Source organism: Myripristis murdjan, chromosome 16 (genome assembly GCF_902150065.1).
Source record: "Myripristis murdjan chromosome 16, fMyrMur1.1, whole genome shotgun sequence".
Taxonomy (NCBI): Eukaryota; Metazoa; Chordata; class Actinopteri; order Holocentriformes; family Holocentridae; genus Myripristis; species Myripristis murdjan.
In genome coordinates, this window is record NC_043995.1 from 30,198,617 (window position 1) to 30,217,565 (window position 18,949).

The 18,949-nt window shown below is 39.4% G+C and overlaps 1 protein-coding gene across 1 annotated transcript; it reads right to left on the bottom strand.

Moving 5' to 3' along the window:
* Nucleotides 1–1,318: 1,318 nt before the first annotated feature.
* Nucleotides 1,319–9,958, bottom strand: LOC115373211 (cathepsin K-like). Its single transcript, XM_030071484.1, has 8 exons — nucleotides 9,849–9,958; nucleotides 8,698–8,821; nucleotides 8,489–8,611; nucleotides 7,590–7,742; nucleotides 6,295–6,513; nucleotides 4,478–4,643; nucleotides 1,852–1,960; nucleotides 1,319–1,615 (listed from the first exon to the last, which is right to left on the bottom strand). Coding segments are annotated over exons 1-8 (996 nt in total). The 5' UTR covers nucleotides 9,851–9,958; the 3' UTR covers nucleotides 1,319–1,515.
* Between the last annotated feature and the right edge of the window lie 8,991 nt (nucleotides 9,959–18,949).

The following is an 18,949-nucleotide window of genomic DNA, read 5'->3' on the forward strand; positions in this document are numbered from 1 at the left end:
CAATCAAAGCAACTGCATAAAATTTGCTAACACTAACCCTAAACCTAATCCTAACCCTAACCTTAACCCTCTGCAAAAGCTCGTGGATAAAACTTGAGCACAGGGGACACAATTCTTATCGGGGATACGTACCTTGGCGCAACACCGGAAGTACTTAAAATGCTGTGTGACCTCCTCAGAACCAGTTGTTCCCATAGACTCTCTCTGCTTAAGTCCAATGATCTTGGAACAGATTTTCACAACTCTGTTCAGGCTGTTCTTGTCCCTAAGTGACAGGTTGCTGAACCATGTAACTCAGACTTATTTAAATTTTATTAATCAGGCTCTTTCTGTCTGCCCAGCTGACTGGTTGGGCCTGAGGATGTTTGGCCTGTTAGTCGATCTGCGAGGCAACAGATCATAAAATCTGCTGGGTGGATTACCATGAAATCTGGGGCGAGCACATTCATGCTCCTCAGCAGATGAACCCTGTCGGTTTCGGGGGCCTGATGGTCTGTGTAAGACCACCCTCAAGCCAAAATGTCATGTTTGCACAGGAGATATCAAAAAAATCCGATGCATGAATTAGTGAGCACGTTCATGCTCGACAAAGGACGATTGCTCTTTGACCTTTTGCTCCCCGGTGGATGAACCCTGTCCGCTTTGATGACCTCATTAGCTTTCCTGTAGTACCACCCTCAGGCCAAAATTTACAAACCCCACTCTCCCACTGCAGGTGTTCCTCCGACATGCACCAAGACGCTTTTTCAGTATTTAATATTTAATTAATGTCCAATACATCAATCAAACTAATCCTCTTTGACACCCACACTGACATAGTACCTGCAGCCTTTGAATAATTATGTGACATGGTGCAAATGCAAATATTTTTATGCAGAGGAAAATCCTCTGTTTTAAAATATACAACATAGACATACAAAATTTTGGAATGAAATCCTGTGTCCCTGTTTCCTTCATTTGCCTTTTCTTCATCATTTATTCTCAGTTTTGTATAAGGAGAGAATGAAGAGCTGCAGAAATGTTCAATAAGCTGCCGAGCGTCTCATATTTGATCATTTACAGTGCAGAGTAAAGGTCCAGTGTGGATGACTTTATTGCCAAACTCCTCATGCCGGTGCCAAAGCCTTCAGCAGTTCCACTCTTATCACCTGGCCTACATATTTTCATTGGTTGAATATTAAAAAAAAATCCAAGCACCACATTAAAATTCAAAATGGAAGCTTTATTTAGACTTCACGGACTCAAAATGCTTAAAAGAAGTCAAAAATAAATCACAATTTTGCATCTTATTTTCAAACTGAAATTCATTACGCAGTGTTCACAAAATACAGATCAATCCAAATTCAGATTCATTTTGCTGGCAAAGCTCTTAAATGAAGTGCAACATGTATGTGTGCATGTGTGTATAAGTGTGTGCACATGTGTCTGTGTGTGCGCGTATGTGTTTGTGTGTGTGTGTGTGTTTTGCTCAGGCAGTCCAGGCATGGTCCCTTCGTCCTCATCATCCTCGTCCTCTCACATGATCGGGTAGCTGGCGAGGTTGGCGATGCCGCACAGGTTTCCACGGTCACGTGCCATCAGGATGTAGCCCTTGTCGCCCCAGCTCTTACTCCAGCTGTCAGGCAAAGACGGATAAAAGACAGAGAAAGACAGAAAGAGGCAGAGGAGGTGTTAAAGCATCGGCAGTGGCCAAAAGGCGTTTCAGCTCATCATTTTGTCAACACGGGGCCGACAGGAGGCCTCATGTGGGCGCTGCACGGCGAGCTGGGAACGCACAAACAACAACCTGCCGTCCCATTTGGGCGCCCGCACGAGCCACCTGATGCCGCCCGGACAGGTGATGTGTCCCACCTGTTCTTGACAATCCAGTATTTCTGGCCCGAGGCGGTCACTCCGTAGCCCACTGCCAGCACGGCGTGATTGTTCTTTGCTCTGCTGCAGCCGGGGTCGTAGTACACACCTGAACACATGACACAGGAGGAGTGAGAGCTACAGACGGGAAGCCAACTGAAGTTTCCTCTGCTTCTAAACGGCCAATTGTTTTATACCTTTTCACTTTTTGTCACTTTTCACGCCTCATGTCCTGCCACAGCGTCCTGACAGAGGAGTGGGAAGCGTCCTGCCAGGCCTGGAGGAAACTTTCACCTCTCTCCCATTTTCATCTTTTAGGATTCTGTTTTTTTGTTTATTGATTTATTTATTTTTTTAATTTACATTTTTTATTCAGGGATTTGCAGTACAAAGACATTTTACATTTCAGTTCCTTCTTGTGTTCCAAGTTTCAGTGTCCTTTTGTCTATGTCCTTATTCCAGAGCCGAAAAAAAAAACGCACAAAGCAAAAACCATAACAAAATGACAGCAGCATTCCAATACAGGCTTTTTCAATAAAACAGATGTGCCCTAATCATTCAGCTCTTCTTGTCCATTTATTTTTCAGATCAAATATGGTTTCAATGGGGTCACATACTCAAACCACTTTTCCCAGTATTTGCCAAGTTTGTCTTTCTGTAACCTCAGCGATAATGGGCCCTATCTTGTGCCACCCGCTATCCGCTGCCACTACCCGCTACCCGCAAATTGCGGATTTAGGAACTTCCGCTATCCCTAAACGGTATCTTGCGCCACCCGCTACCCGCTATCCTTATGCCGACTCCGTCATCTGCGTGTGGAGGTGCGTTGTGGGCGTGTTTCATGCGCTATCCCTAAAGTTGCTATCTTGCGCACACACTTTAGAGATAGCGGATAGCGGGTGGTCCTGACCAGCCGCTATCCGCTATCCCTAAAGTTTGGGCTGTCAGGAGAGCGCGCCCAGGCGGCTTCAATGCGCGCCCCGACGGAGCCTCGCCACGCACACGGTCGGACTGATACCGGGACGCCGCCGGAATAGACTGAGTATATTACTCTATAGACTGTTTAGAGGAAAGACTGTTTTAATTGGACACTTACGCCAGCACGTTTTATTGTTTTATCATAAGCCAGCAGCTGTGCTATATTTTTATTTTTTATATTTTATTTGCCCAATCTACCTTGTCAATAAATTAGTTTACACATAGTTCCACCTCTGCCTTGTGTGTGTGTGGTGTGGCCCAGGGATTTTACTCAATCAGTACAACACGTCCACTTGGACACATGTGGCTCCACCTCCCGAATTAACTCGCCTATAATATAATATATAATATGTATATAAAGCCAACTTGCTTTAACCTAAGTAGAACCCCTGAGAAAATCTACCTCCCCTCTCCATCGCGGGTTTAGGATTTAGGATTTAGGATAGCGCAGCCTGCCCTTAAAGGCAATGGCACCTGGCACACTGGTTGGTTTAACTGGCGTAACGCCCAAAACACGCCTATGCATAATATAGCGGGTAGCGGAGGTGTTTTGCGGATAGCGGGAGGTGCACAAGATAGCAACTTTTACGAGGGAACGCCTCTTCCTAAATCCTAAATCCGCAAATAGCGGGTTTAGGGAGTCTGGCGCAAGATAGGGCCCAATGTCTTTTTTTTTTTTTTTTTTTTTTTTTTTTTTTTTTTTTGTTTTTTGGGGAGTTGTTTGTGCCCTAACTGTGATGAAGGGCTCTAAATAAACCTGGACTTGAGAGACTGTCGATTTAGCTACAGCTGAAACTCTCTGAGGTCATACATTAGTTTATATTACTGCATTATTTTCAAGTATTTTATATTTCCCAAAGTGATTCAAAAGTGCCTCTGCAGTAGTCAGGGATCAAAATGCATCATAAGAATAAATCAACAGGTTTGTTGAACTTTTATTGTGTGTGTATATTAACTCTATGAACCCAGGAGCCTCATAGCAGGGCTTTCATTTTGAAAACTCTCATTTCATCCTCTTAACAAAAATCACTTTACTTCTCTTATTTATTTATTTATTGATTTTATTTTATTTTTCATTTTTTGGGGAAAATGTCTTTTCTTTTTTTTTAATTTTTTGGACAAATTTTCTGGTGTTTTTCTTGAAATTTAATTTTTAAATATACAGTACATTTCCAATAATTATTAATAGTTTTCTTGTTTATTAAAAAAAAAAAAAAAAAAACATTTGCTAATTTGTTTCAATAATTTGCTGTATTTTTATTTTTATTTTTATTTGTCTAAATTTCTGGCCTGTTTTTTCCAGTCAAATTTCAAAACCTTTTTCCTTTTTTTTTTTTTTTTTTTTTTTTTTTCTTTTTGAATTTGCTCAAGTCTCAAAAAGGTTAAATGCCTCCAGTTCGTAGCTTTTTGTCCCTGTGGCAGATGAATGTGTCTGGCTCTCATCGTCACGTTTTGTTCGCTCACCCTCTCATCCTTTCATTAAATAATCCTCTCGTCTTTGGTGAACGTTGGTGAACATTTCCACTTGTCCATTATACACTTCCTGCCTCTCTACTTTACTGTGGTTTGAATAAAATGACAATAATACTTGACTCGTCACATGAGCAGACGACATGAAGCCCGTCAGAGCCGTGAAGGTGTGACTGACCTCTCTTATAGAAATGGAAGCCTGACTGCGAGGCGTTGATGCCCACAGATATGGGACCCACTTTGTAGAGCGCCACAGCCAGCAGCTGCTCAGAGCCCCGCGGGATCTCTCCGAAGCCTTTGCACTGGGCCGCCCTGCCTGACCGGTGGTAGCGACACTGCTGTTTCTGAGGAGGATACAGAGGAAGACAATCAGTGTGTGTGTGTGTGTGTGTCGGTGCCCAGTTCAAAAATCTCCACTTAACGAGTCACCTAGCCTCATGTTCGGTGTCAAGATCTTGTTTTTCTTCAAACAAGGGATTCAATCTGACACTGGGATGAGGCAGGCCCACTTGTTTCCAGTGCTAATCAACTGGTTTCCCACTGGTCATTTTCTTGCTCCTCGTCAGCTGATCTGTTTTATTCTGCCTTGTTGTTCCCAGAAACGAGTGGGAGAATCTCATCCCAATGGCTTTTTCTTTAACTTTTCTTTTGTCCAGTTCACTTAAATCAAGTCAAGATCAGTTTAATCTGGAAAGCAGTTTCACAGGTTGGCAGCGAGAGGCGGCTGTCTGAGCTTTAAGTGCGGCCCGTGCCATGAAATCCTGCATGGTGACATTAGTTAGTAAAAAGCACTGGATGATGTCAGTCCCTGGACCTTGAACTGGACGCGAGCTGAGGCCAGTGCCTTAAAGCTGCACCGACTTACAGTTTGCAGCCACTGTGACTTTACTTGAATTTTTTTTCCCCATTTTGTGACTTTCTACTTTTTCTGCATTACTTTGCAGATGACGTTTTTTTCCAGCATTCCAGCATTTTTTTTTTTTTTTTTTGCAGCATTGTTAGAGTGTAAACCAGCCAACAGGATAATAATACTCTTTTAAGGAAGTCATTTTCCAGAATTTTTCAAGGACATTTTCAAAAACTTGTGCATGTCAGCTGCTGCTCACGGTTATCTTAGGACGTCTTGAGTTACGTGCTCTCAACACGTTGTTTGTGCAAAAAAAACTGAGCAACGACACGTTATGCTGGTAACTCCTTGATGAGACTGTAGCTTGACCTCAGGATTCAGCCACAGTGACTGCAGCTCCTATAACAACTTTACATTTTGCTGTTTTGGTTTGCTTGTCAAACATATACCTCCAAAAATGGCATTCAGCTGGCAAACTGGCAATGTGCTGATCACAGTGTTGGTTTTGAGTGTTTCTGACCTTTTTGAGTGTCCACACACACGTGACGGCAGCTCGCCAAAACACGACGGCTGAGTCGGCTGAAAATGGGTCATGTGAGCCTAGAAACCATCTGAATATGTAATCTCAGCCCAACTTTATAATTTCCCAGGATTAAGGAGATTTTATCAGCGATTAAATTTTCCAGGTGTTTTCCATGACTGGAAATCTGGTCTAACTGGCTTCCAGGTTTTCCAGGTTTTCGTGACACTTGTAAACTTTTACTTAAAACTGTAAATTTTAAGCGGTTTTTCCATTATGGTATTGATACTTTTACTGTTGTAAAGGAAAGGAAGTGTTTTTTTCCCCTATTTCCTACTGTCATTGATCATTATATATCATCATTTTATATCATACATGATCAGTCTGTATGAAAATGATTATTTTGATAGTGGATTCATCATTTTAGTCATTTATCAAGTGAAAATGACAAACATTGTGTTATTACAGCACCATTTAGATCCATTTAGATCACTAAATTGCTAAAATGGACTCTCTTTTCTCCATTCGTATCAGTATAATTTTTCCCTTTAGGATCTGCTTGCTCCCAGTGAGACATACTTTACTCTATGTGATCCCTCTGTGTGTTGAGGCTCTGGGTCAGACTCACCTTTCCTACATACGGGTAGGCCGCCTCAGAGTCAATGCCTCCGTTTCGTTGCACGTAGCTGAAGGCTTTGGTCTTGTATCCTCCTTTGCAGCCGCTGCTCTGAGTGTCGCAGTCCACCAGGTTCTGTGGGCTGAGGTCCACCAGCTGCCCGGTCTTCTTGGCCAGCTGGCCCTCGAGGGCCCCTACGGCACTGAAGGCCCAACAGGAGCCACAGGAACCCTGGAAAACAAACAAACAAACAAACAAAAAAAAAAAAACAATAAAACACAACCGATAAAACTGGTACAGGAACAACCTTCTGTGCTGATGCAATTGGAATTGTATTCAGCTATGGCGACAAAATAAAAAGATAAACAAACAAACAAAAAAATGTATATAAATGTAATATATAAATGCTTATACATACTTATATAAATGTATATAAGTATGTGTTATAGCCTGCACTGACAGGAAGTTAGAGAATTTGTAGAGAAAAAACAGAAAGATCAAGAGCGTATGGCAACAATACCTGAGAAAAAAAACTGCACACCTGACTTGTAAAGGTGTGAAGGGAGTGTAAAGGGCATGCTGTAAGCAGCAGTGCGGAGCTGTGTAATGTGAGAAGTGATTGCACAGTAAGGTGCTACAGTCTGTGGTGGTGCATTTGAGCTGTGGGCAGCAGTTTATTGATTTGATGAGCTCAGAGGAAGCAGCTGTTCTTGTTCAGTTTTTCAATTCAGCGTCATTTGCTTTGAATAATAAAACAGAGATGAGACAAGAGGAGAAGATTCTTGGATAAAGGAGAAAGAGTGAAATAAAATCACTCATGGTGCAGGTGTTGGTGTCTTCTGCTGCCTGTCCACTAGAGGGAGCACTTTGACTTCTTTATGTCAACAGCCCAAGCAGAGCCATTTCTCTTTGTTGGACCAGAGAAAGTCACTGTGGCACAGTCACTGTTTGACAGGCACTTTGTGGGATAAATAGGAATAAATAAAATAATTTAAGTCATTTGCAACTGATGTGCCACATGTTTAGTCAGTGCACTGCATCATTCATGAAGAACCGAGCGGATGAAACCTATCTATCTATCTATCTATCTATCTATCTATCTATCTATCTATCTATCAAAACATCAAATAAATATTAAAAAGTACTTCAAGCAGGTTAATTATTAATGTATTTCATTGGTTGGAAATAGAGATTGGGATATTTGACATCCATTTAGTGACCAGAAAAAAAAAAAAAAAAGGACTTGACCCTTAAACTGATAGTGTAGCTGTACAGGTGTGAGATGACCTTTGCCCTTTGCCACTGACCTGGTTCTTGACCGCGGTCACCATGCCCTTCCTGCGGTAGTCGATGGACTTGGGCAGCCTCTCCAGCTTGTCGTCCATAGCCATGGTGAAGTTGCGCTCCCGGTTCAGCGGGACCTGGAGGCCGGTCATCTTTTCCACCACCTCCTCCGACGTCTGGAGGGACAGACGAGGCAGAGAGGCTTCACGCTTTGTGTCACGGTTTAGAGGCTTTTATTCACAGACTTACAGCGAGCATTAAAGAAGAACGAGCCTCATTTCCTCAATCATCAGTATTACAGGTTATCAATAATGAGGAGGTCAAAGGTCACAGTAATTACAGATTGATGGAACAAAGTAATTCTGTCTCCCTGTGATGTTCATGCAAGATAGAGACATTCTTGGTAAAGAACAAAAGAAGTAACACTTTTTATGTATGAGGAAAAACGTCTAAAATATTTATTTTAGACTTGAGACAAGTAGAGGACGAAGACGTGGGAGAGAGGGATTTGCCCTGGGACGTGAGTTTAATACAAGTTTTCCACCAGAAATGTCACTTATCTGAGGAAAATACAGAGTCAAAACAGAGAGATTATTAAGATATTATAATATCAGAGGATCCATTCAAATTTTATTATACATGTTTGATTTATTTTCATATGAAACTTGCTATAGAAATGCTGCTGAAGTTGTTGTTAGTATTATTAAATTATTAAAATAGCTAATAAATATACAAAAAAAATAATCAAAAAGATAAGGCCTGAAAGTTGTGTAATACTAGTGGCAATCCAGTGGTAGTGGTAATATTTTCAGAGGAGCATAGAGCCAAACAAATGACAATAAACACAGTGACGTTGTTTATCAGTGTGAATTTTGGATGGGAGCTTGGATCAGCTGTGTGGTGAACTTGAAGGTCTACTCACCATGTCTCCCAGGTGGTTCATCCCCAGCTCGTAGGAGTGGAGGCCCAGCGCCGCCTCCTGGTTGTGGGCTTCGATCATCCTCATGTTCTTCACCCAGATGGCCCTGCGGATCCCCTCCTCATCCTGACACATGCAACACAGTTGGAAAGTCAGTAACGAGATAAACCGACATCCACACATCCACAGTGCACATCCAGGCACACACTGACCAGGCCGTTGTATTCCTTCCTGTGTGTGAGCTTCCACTGCTCCCACTGGGCGTCCAGGGTGGCTTCGTCCTGCAGGCCCAGAGTCGAGGCGGCCAGCAGCAGCACACACACACACGGCAACATCCTGCAAGAGCAATGGCACAGAAAACCTGTGAGACTTCACACTGCACACCAGGGAGAATCAGGCTGGGCTTTCAGCAATACAACACATATCAGCAAACATTGTGTATCAGGTTGTGCTGCAAAAATCCAGAGAGTAAAGCTGGAGGTTTGTCCACTGAGTCTAAACAAATCAAGTCTCAGCAAATTTGATCATTGCAGCTTCAAAAGAAAACCTGGGTATACTAATATCATATAGAACACATACTGTAGTAAAATTAATCAGATGACAAACTGACTCAAAAAAATCAATTCAAACTCCCATTCCAATCTACGAAAGAACAATTAGCAGAATGCACCTTGCGTACTAAAATATGAAGATGAAGTGCATATCAATACAACTGGCCAAAGAATTGATACATTATTGCAAAAAACATGCAAACAGCTGGGTTGAAGTCATTACAGCATAATCCTAATCCTACTAGGATGAACCTACCCTCTTAGCTGGTAAAAAGAGATAGATTTGAATTTATGCGCAACTGTAAAATGAAGCAGTTTGCAGATACTGCTCTGATAGGCCTTACCACTTTATAGCTGGGCTTCAAGTAACTCAGTGATTTAAAAAAAAAAAAAGTAAATATATCAGTCTCAGGAGAAACTCACCAATGCTAGGTTTGAAAAGGCTCTACAGTCTCTACTTGACATGTAAAGCCTTAACGTCTTTCATCGATTTCCCAAAGTAATGCTTTTATGATGTTTTTTTCTCTTTTTTTTTATATTCTTTTATGCTCTTCCTGCAATACAAATTCCCCTAAGGACAATAAGGTTCATAGAGTCTGTCCTGATCCTGTTACGACTGATTCGCTCCATCTTTGCTGGCAAAAAATGAATAAAATAAATAAAATATAATGAATTTAACAAAAAACAAACAAAAATGAATAAATGTATATATATTTTAAATAATCATGAATTTGCTTCCTCTATTTTTTTTTACTCGAAACACAAGTGAAAATAAACAGGATTATATTAAAATAGAATTAAAGTTAGTTTACATTTTGGTCCAGAGGCGGTGGGAGAGTCAGCTGAAGTCTCTGCTGCTGAGCTAGGTCACCGTGTCACTTTATAGAGTTCGGTGTTTGAGGAAGTCGAAGGAAACCCCAAGTTTGGGAGGAGTTTTTTTTTTCTTTCAACCGCTAAAACTAAAATGTGAACATTATTTATCAGTTAAATATAAATGAGAATGACTGAATGAAAGTTCTTTGCCCTCGGCTTGTGTGTATCTACATAATGTGATAAAAGCAATAAGCTTAACGAAGATTTATCTTGGGGAAAAATAACTTTGAATAACTTGTGATTAGTTTCATTAAATTCTGAACCAGTTTAGAGAATATTTTCTGTTTTTACATGACATGCACGGAGGGAGGGATGGACATTCAGCTGGTTGTTTTGATTTGAGCCTGATAAGCATCTGGATACTTTCTTAGATCAATGCAAACACTGACTGAGCTGAATATCCTGTTTGCTGTGTAAGAGCAGAGAAAAAAATCTTACTGCCATATATTATCAGTAACATGAATCTAATCTTTCACAGCTGCAACCTGGAGAATTTTTTTTTTTTTTTTTTTTTGACATAAGGCTGTATAATCATCACACTGATATCAAATGTGCATCAGTTTTTCCCCACCCGATTCAGAATAAGATTATTTGAGTATAATCCAAACTGGAATTCATCCTGGTATAGAAACAAACTAGAAGCTTCCATAGTTGCAAAATGACAGTGTGAAATAATCACTTTATCAAAATACATTCAACATGTATTCACATTGTTTTTATTTAATGGTTGCCAGGCGGTATGAGAGTCCATTTAGAGTCCATTTACATGTCCACTTTATGAAAATGCATGGCAACCTTATAGATTTTTAACCTGACAGTGTGTTTAATTTTTGTGACTTTGCAGTAACATTTTATTTTACATAATTTTACATTTTATTATTTTATTTCCTTTTTAATTAAAACTCCCCATCTGGGACTCGTCGCCAACTGTGAATTCTTAAAAGAAACTCCCTCTGTGGTGAGCCAGACCACTGAGACGCTGAGGCTGTCAGGCAAACGTATTTACTGAAACGCACTCAACATATTTCCAAAAAAGAGAACCGCCACATGTTATGTTCCATGTCCAAAACATCTCTGCTTGGTTAACTTGTCACTGCCGCCGCTGATGAGACTCTAAAGTTAAACATTGGTTTTAACACCTCCTCGTCACTGTGTGTGCTAACTAATTTACTGTTTAAAAACTTAAGCACATCACTAATGACCACACTAACACAGCTCAGCTCAGTTATCCAATTACCCAATCATTTAATTAGCCATAACCCTAATAATCAGTGAAAGCAGAGAGACTGGAGTGATAGAGGGGATGTAACAGGTTAAATAGTCCCATAATTCCAAAAAACTGTGTTTATTGGTGTTGTTTTGCTGCTTAGTAATTCAGGAGCTTCACCCTGTCCACATTGAGAGCTTTTCTACATTTGAAGAGCAGAAAAAACAACAACCACAAAAACAAAAACAAAAACAAAAAACAAAACAAAACATGAGGAACACCTTTCATTAGGGGAAAGAAAAACAAAAAACACTCCACAATATGTATTACTGGCCTGGCATGGAAGTAAATGACCAGGGAAATTATCTATACACATGCATGCCCCTCATTGCTTATGAATCACATTAAAACTCCCTTGATTAATATCTTCATTTATTAAAGTGATGAACAGCATCTATAATTCAGGCACAATATTGTGGGAAAATGACCACAATGTGAGGAGATGTGGTGTTCTTTATTTCCAGGCTGCTGTGATATTTGTGATATTTGACCTATGATAGATATTAATTTGTGGACATGCATTTTTCAGATTGCTCAGTGCCCGGCGTGCCAGTCAAAGTGGGCCAACCTGAGGGAAAAGACACAACACAACCCAGCAGAGCTCAGGACTTATTGTGTTCTTGTTTTTTTTTTTTCATACACATTTTGGGCTCCTAAAATCAACTTTTTTCTGCACCCTAATATTGTTTTTTTTTTTTTTTATCCATGCTGACTTGTGTTTTTAATTTTTGGCATGTGGAAGATTGGTTGAGAAACTTAACAGCGCCATTCAGTAGTACAGCTAAATACCACAGCAGATCACAATTTTAAGTTACAAAGTTAATTATGAATATATTAAGTTAATTTTTCGCTGACACGCAAATGAATATTTTAGATCTCTGAGTACGCTGGCAAGGAAAAATCGCAAAATTAGGGACCAGCATCTGGCTGCAGCTAAGTTTAGATTCAGAACCAAAAAAAAAAAAAAAAAAAAAAAAAAACTTGAGCACAAAATACAGTCCATATTAATTAAGATTCAAGATTCAAGATTTATTTATTGTCATTTCCACTAAGTACCTGCATACACAGAGGAAAACGAAAAACTGTTTCTCATCAGTGACAGTGACAGTGCATTAAAAGGTCAGTAAAATAAGTTAAAGCAAAATAAGTTAAAAATCATCATAGATAAATGAGCAAAAAAAAAAAAAAAAAAAAATCAGAGAGCAATACAAACACACAACATCAACTCATATATAAAGTGCTGACTGTGCAATATTTTCCATTTTGCCTAGCAAAATTCCATTTTGTCTAGCAGCTGATGCTTGTGTACCTTCTCTCTGAAGGCAGTAGGGAGAAGATGTGATGGGAGGGATGATGTGAGTCTGTAATGATGGAGGAATGAACTGATGTTTGGTGAGGAGGCCAGAAAGCCTCTGAGGCACCAGGTGAGAGCATGAAGTAGGAGGCTCAGGGAACGGTTTGCAATGTTTGGATGTGGCAGACAGTGAAATGTGATGACTTTATATTAATGCACTTATATTTTTGCTCTTGTACATAACAGAGGACGCGGTGGAGACAATGAGATAGGAGGTGAGGGGCTTTAGAATCAAGATGGTGTATTTCAGGAAGTGCCAGTCAACATCACGAAATCCCATCAAGAGACAAGGAAAAAAGAAAGAGGAGAGGGGTCGGGATGACAATTTCAAAGCAGGAGAGATTCCTCTATAAAAATATAAGAGAGCAATATAAGGGGTGGAAGGTGACATTCTCGGACCCGTTATAATAACAGCCCTGAAAAACAAATTACTACAAAAACTACGAAGGCGGTCACAAACACTGATCATTTGACTCCATTTCACTTATCCACAGAAGGGGATTGAAGCTAAACTCAGAGGAAGTGAGCATCGCTTTATCCAGAAAGCAGCTGCCGCACTGAAGTGACCTCTAACATCACACCTCACTCACTCTGTCCAAAACGACACTATTTCCATGGAAAACCTATTCTCATTCTGCCCCTTGCACCTTTAAAATTCAAACTTATTCTCCTCTCCAGTGACTGACATCTGGGATCAGCGAGAGGGAGATGTTGTGTTCAAAGGTTGGACATTTCAAGCTCTTCACCTCATCTAGTAAAATGATCCTGTTAATGACAAAGTAAACTCTTTGCAGCTCTTGAATTCTTGCATGTTAGCCCGTGCCCTGTCAAGTAAGTTGCACACACCCTCATACACACCTGCATGGGGGATTCATTTCTCCTCATAGCATCATCCGGCACAAGGAAATGTCTGCTAATTGCACCAAGTAGCAAAAGGCCTGCTGGTGGTGCACAAAGTGTATTATTCATTTCATCATTATTACATGTCTAAAACAAATGACAGAAATAATTTATATATTTTTTCTAAAGTTGTTTATTGTGTTGTACAAGTGAAATGAGCATTACTTGAGATGGGAAGATCCAAGTTAATCTCTGTTGTTAAATTATAAAAGGTACAGTGTTGGGCAGTAGCGGCGTTACAAGTAGCGATGTTACTAGTTTACCTACATTTGTCAGTAAAGTGGTTGTAACGTCGCTGTTTTCTAAATCAAACAGCTTTTAAGTAGTGAAACTATTTTACCGATCAAATAGCGCGGCAGCATCCACAGAAGCTACATTTTCCCAGGCATTTCTCAACCTTAAATGCAGCAGAGCTTTTGCTGCAAAGTTCTTAAATGAACACGGAGTGACATAAGTCACAGCAGTTGTGTTTATTTCTCTTGCAGCAAGGAGACAAGTCAGTACAATAGTACAGAGTTATCTGAAGAAAAAGTTGAGCATGTGAGTCTTTATGTGCATGTTTGTTGCACAGTCATTGTTGCTATGGAGACTCATCTGGGAGGGAAGTAAGATAGGTGGGGTGCAGTGCAAGATGCTCCAGTTGTGTTCTGTGGTGAGAACGAACATGAACAAGAAGATACATGAGAACGCTTTGTTCGAACATTGTGCACTGACACTCTGTTCTTTCTTACTTAGTATAAGATAAGCAGCACATTTTTCTAACATACACACACACACACACACTAACATATATACACATTTCCCCCACATTAGCATATACACACCACCTGCTTTTTGTCATTATGTGAAGCATGTTGTGTGTTTTTGTTGCGAGGGTTTGTAGCAGTAAAAGCAGAGAGAGCTCAGTTTCATTAACTATTGAATTGAACTTTTTTTTTTTTTTTTGCCTGTCTCTCTATTTGACTGACAGTTTTATTGATCACTAAGAGCAATGACTTGGAATGAAGTTGGATCAATGTTAAAAAAGTAACAAGTAGCTTTGATGTAGTTGAGCTACATGTTGTCATTGTATCGTAGCTTAGCTTGCTACATTTCTTCAGTGTAGTACAGTAACTGGTAGCTCAGCTCACTACATTTTACAAGTAGCTTGCCCAACACTGAAAAGGTATAAGGTATAGGATAATGGATAAATCAAGTTAATTGATTGTCTAGTTGTTGTTTCCTGGAGTAGGAGCGACTCCGGTCGATATAAAAGTGAGCTGGAGCGACGGAGATTTTCAGGCCATGCTGGCATGAGCAGGTTGCAGTGGCTGTCTGCTGCCAACGGGATGAAGCTCGGTGAAGAACTGTTATCTTGCTGGTTTCCCATGTTTAAGTCCCCAGTTAGCTTATCTCTCTCTCTCTCTCTCTCTCTCTCTCTCTCTCTCTCTATATATATATATATATATATAGATAGATAGATAGATAGATAGATATAGATATATATATATATATGTATCTATATCTATCTATATCTATATCTATATCTAAGTCATCAAATCATTTTCCCCTCTCTCTGACTACTCAATAAACTGGAAACAAATCCTCATACTTCCATTAAAAAATCAACAGTTTGGATGTGGCCGCCCCTTACAACACCAATCCCCTTCTGCACAAGTCACATCAACTTTTTTAGGCATCACACATTTCCCCCAGGCTGTCAGAGTTGATCAATCTGAATTTCACTCCACTACTCAAACACAATTCATGACGATCTCCAACGCTGGATGAACCTCCCACTATCCATTCTAGGCAGTAATAGCAGTAATTAAAATGACAATCCTTCCCAAAATCAATTATCTTCTTTCAATGATCCCCACTCACCCACCTCTCAGCTGGTTTCATCCTCGACTCATCAATCAATAAATTCTACTGGAAAAAATAAAACCCCCTCGAATCAAACTGGCCACTCTCCAAAATCAAAAAATATTAGGCGGACTCAATGCTCCAAAGTTCAATATTACTCATTAGCAATTCAGCTTCAATACATCTACAAATGGACCCACCCCACTCAGTCAGATAGCACTTGGTTAGACATAGAACGAACAGTTAGCAAAGACATCCATATTTCAGATTTACCATTTCTTAGTCAAACCATCAAAAAAACACCCCTGCTTCCAAAATCCCACAATATCATCACCTCTGACAGCCTGGTGGAAATTCTACAACATTACTAACTCCACTCTGGCACCTTCACTTTTCACCCCGATCTGGCACAATCCGGACTTCATCAGCAATAAACAATCACTATACTTCAGCACTTGGGTAGATAAAGGGATCACTCACCTCAAACATATCTTCAACAATAACATCCTGGTTCCATTTCCTCTCCTGGTCCAGAAGTTCGGCATCGGGAGCCATCAATTTCTACAATATCTACAGGTTTCATCATCCATCCAATCAACAATAAAAAACAAGAATATAAATTTAGACCTCCCCCCTTCAGCCTCTACATTCATTAACATCTCTTCCTCAAAAAAACTTTTATCTAAAATATACAAATTGCTATTACAGGCCGATACATCACCCTCCATACCCTCAGAAAAATGGGAAACTGATCTCTCCATTGCTCCTGATGCCGACTTCTGGCCCCAAATCTGTCAGAACATTTTCTCCATGACAACAAATGCCAATTTGCAACTCATACAATACAAAATCCTCCATAGAACTCATCTGACTGGACAAAAAATGGGTTTCTCATTATCTGGAAACTGTTCACACTGCTCACTTAACTGCACTGATACTTACATTCATGCAACCTGGCACTGCACACCTGTTCACCATTTTTGGAGAAACATTACAGAAACATTATCCCAAATCATGGGCTGCCACATCCCACTTTCCCCCTCCCTCTGTTTACTAGGAGACCTATCCACATTAAACCTTGACAAAACACACACCTATTCATTTCTAGTGGCGCTGACTGTCGCCAAGAAAACTATCCTCATGAACTGGAAGTCTCGGAACTCCATACACATCATACACTGGAAAAATCTGCTCATAGACTACATCTCCTTAGAAAATACAAACTCCTCTGACAATAAACATAACCATACCTGGCTACCATTCATCACTTTTTTACAATCATAATCTGCATCAAACCAGTCACATCAACCACCTCAGTTCTTTGAAACCTCCATTCTCATCTTCAGTAATTACTACCTATTCATATATTTATTTATTTTTATCTTTCCTCTTTGCCTGATGACCAATACCCACTGGACAAATATATATACAGATATACAAATACACAAGTACATTTATTATTATTATTATTATTATTATTATTATGCTTCTCTGCCTGGGCAACAAAAACATATTACTTAATTAACATATAACAAATAAATTATGTAATTTCTTTGTTTGTTTATTTACTAATTTTGTGCAATTTATTCATTTATTAATTTATTTATTTTTCACCATACACACTCCACACTTTGACAAGCATAACACAAACTCTAACAAACTCAATATCATAAACATATACATAGAGGTGCAATAATGTATAATAATGCAATAACATTCTGTTTCACTTTTTTTTTTCTTTCGTTATACTCTGACAATGCGAAATGATCACGTAAGACTATATTATCAATATATACCATTCTGTTTTAAGATGATATTAATATCATTAACTTTTATTATTATTACTATATAGATGTATATGTATGTATATGTATGTGTATGTATGTTTGTATGTATATGTGTATTAAATATGTATGGATGTATGGATGTGTATGTGCATATATGTGTATATGTATATATATGTGTATGTGTATGTAGGTGTATGTGTATGTATGTATGTGTATATGTATGCATGTGTATATATATATATATATATATATATATATATATATATATATATATGTATGTATGTGTATATATATATATATATATATATATATATATATATATATATGTATGTGTATGTATGTATATATATATATATTTTTTTTTTTTAATGTATATTATTTTTATTTATTTATTCTATATTATTTTATTTATTTTATTCATTATTATTTTTTTAATTTTTAATTTTTTAATTAATTAATTAATTCATTTTTTTGTTTTATTATTTATTTATTATTTATTTTCTTTTTTTTTGGGGGGGGGGGGGGGAGACTGATAGAACCATCACTATTACTATAATTATTATAATTAGCATTATAGTCGTTATCATTTTCTATTACCACTTATACTTACTTATATATATATTTACCACTCAGGTCCCTGCCGGGTCACGCTCAGTGGGCCGCGGCCTGTGGTCCTTGCCTTTGTAGAGCGCCACAGCCAGCAGCCGCTCACAGCCCCGCGGGATCTCTACGAAGCCTTTGCACTGGGCCGCCCTGCCTGACCCGCAGTAGCGACATGGCTGATCCTGTGGAGGAGACAGAGGAGGACAATCAGTGTGTGTGTGTGTGTGTGTGTGTGTGTGTGTGTGTGTGTGTGTGTGTGTGTGTGTGTGTGTGTGCGTGTTCAAAAATCACCCAGCGTCATGTTCGGTGTCAAGATCTTGTTTTTCTTCAAACAAGGGATTCAATCAATCCACATGATCTGTGTTTCACAGAGCAACACAAGACAGAAATACCCATAAAAGTCAATGCAGCAAAAACGCAAAACAAGCAACAGCAAAAACCCAACATCCCTCTTTTCACTTTCCACCAAACACTAATTTTTTTTCCTTTTTCATGTTCAGTCACATGTCACCCGATTGCCTCCGTTTGTAAAATTTAACCAGTCGTCCCAGGTTGAGAGAGACTGCAGTGAAACAAGGAAGAAACTGCACACATTCATAAACTTTAACCATGAGCTCAACTTCCCTCGTATGAGCAAAAAAATCAAACGTGTGACTGAAGATGAAACTAAATTTGCTGCGTAAGAACGGGGGAGATTTCCATCACATCATTTCAGCTCAACCACTTCCAGCCAGTGAGCCTTTTCGTGGCTCTTTACGGTCAAACAGCATGTAGTCAGCTTTGTTTTTTAACGCGCTGGAACATGTGATGAGTCCGGGTGTGACACTCTGACCAGTCGAGTAAGAAAACGTAAAAAAAAAAAAAACCAACAACAACAAAAAAAAAAACACTTTCAGTATGTGTGTGTTTAGCAGGCAGTTTGCAGGAAGTCATTTTGATTTGATCTCATCATACAGATATGAAGATCTTGGCAGGACTCCCGGTCACATACAGACGACTGGATCATCTACAGGTCACGACTGGATGATGTCAGTCCCTGGACCTTAAACTGGACGCGAGCCGAGGCCGGTGCCTTAAAGCTGCACCGACTTAAAGTTTGCAGCCACTGTGACTTTACTTGAATTTTTTGTGACTCTCTACTTTTTCTGCTCTGCATTTATCTGATGGTTGGCGTTACTTTGCAGAGGAAGCTTTTTTCCAGCATTCCAGCATTTTTTTTTTCAGCATTGTTAGAGTGTAAACCAGCCAACAGGATGTGGAGCTGCAACATTAAAATGCTTCTTA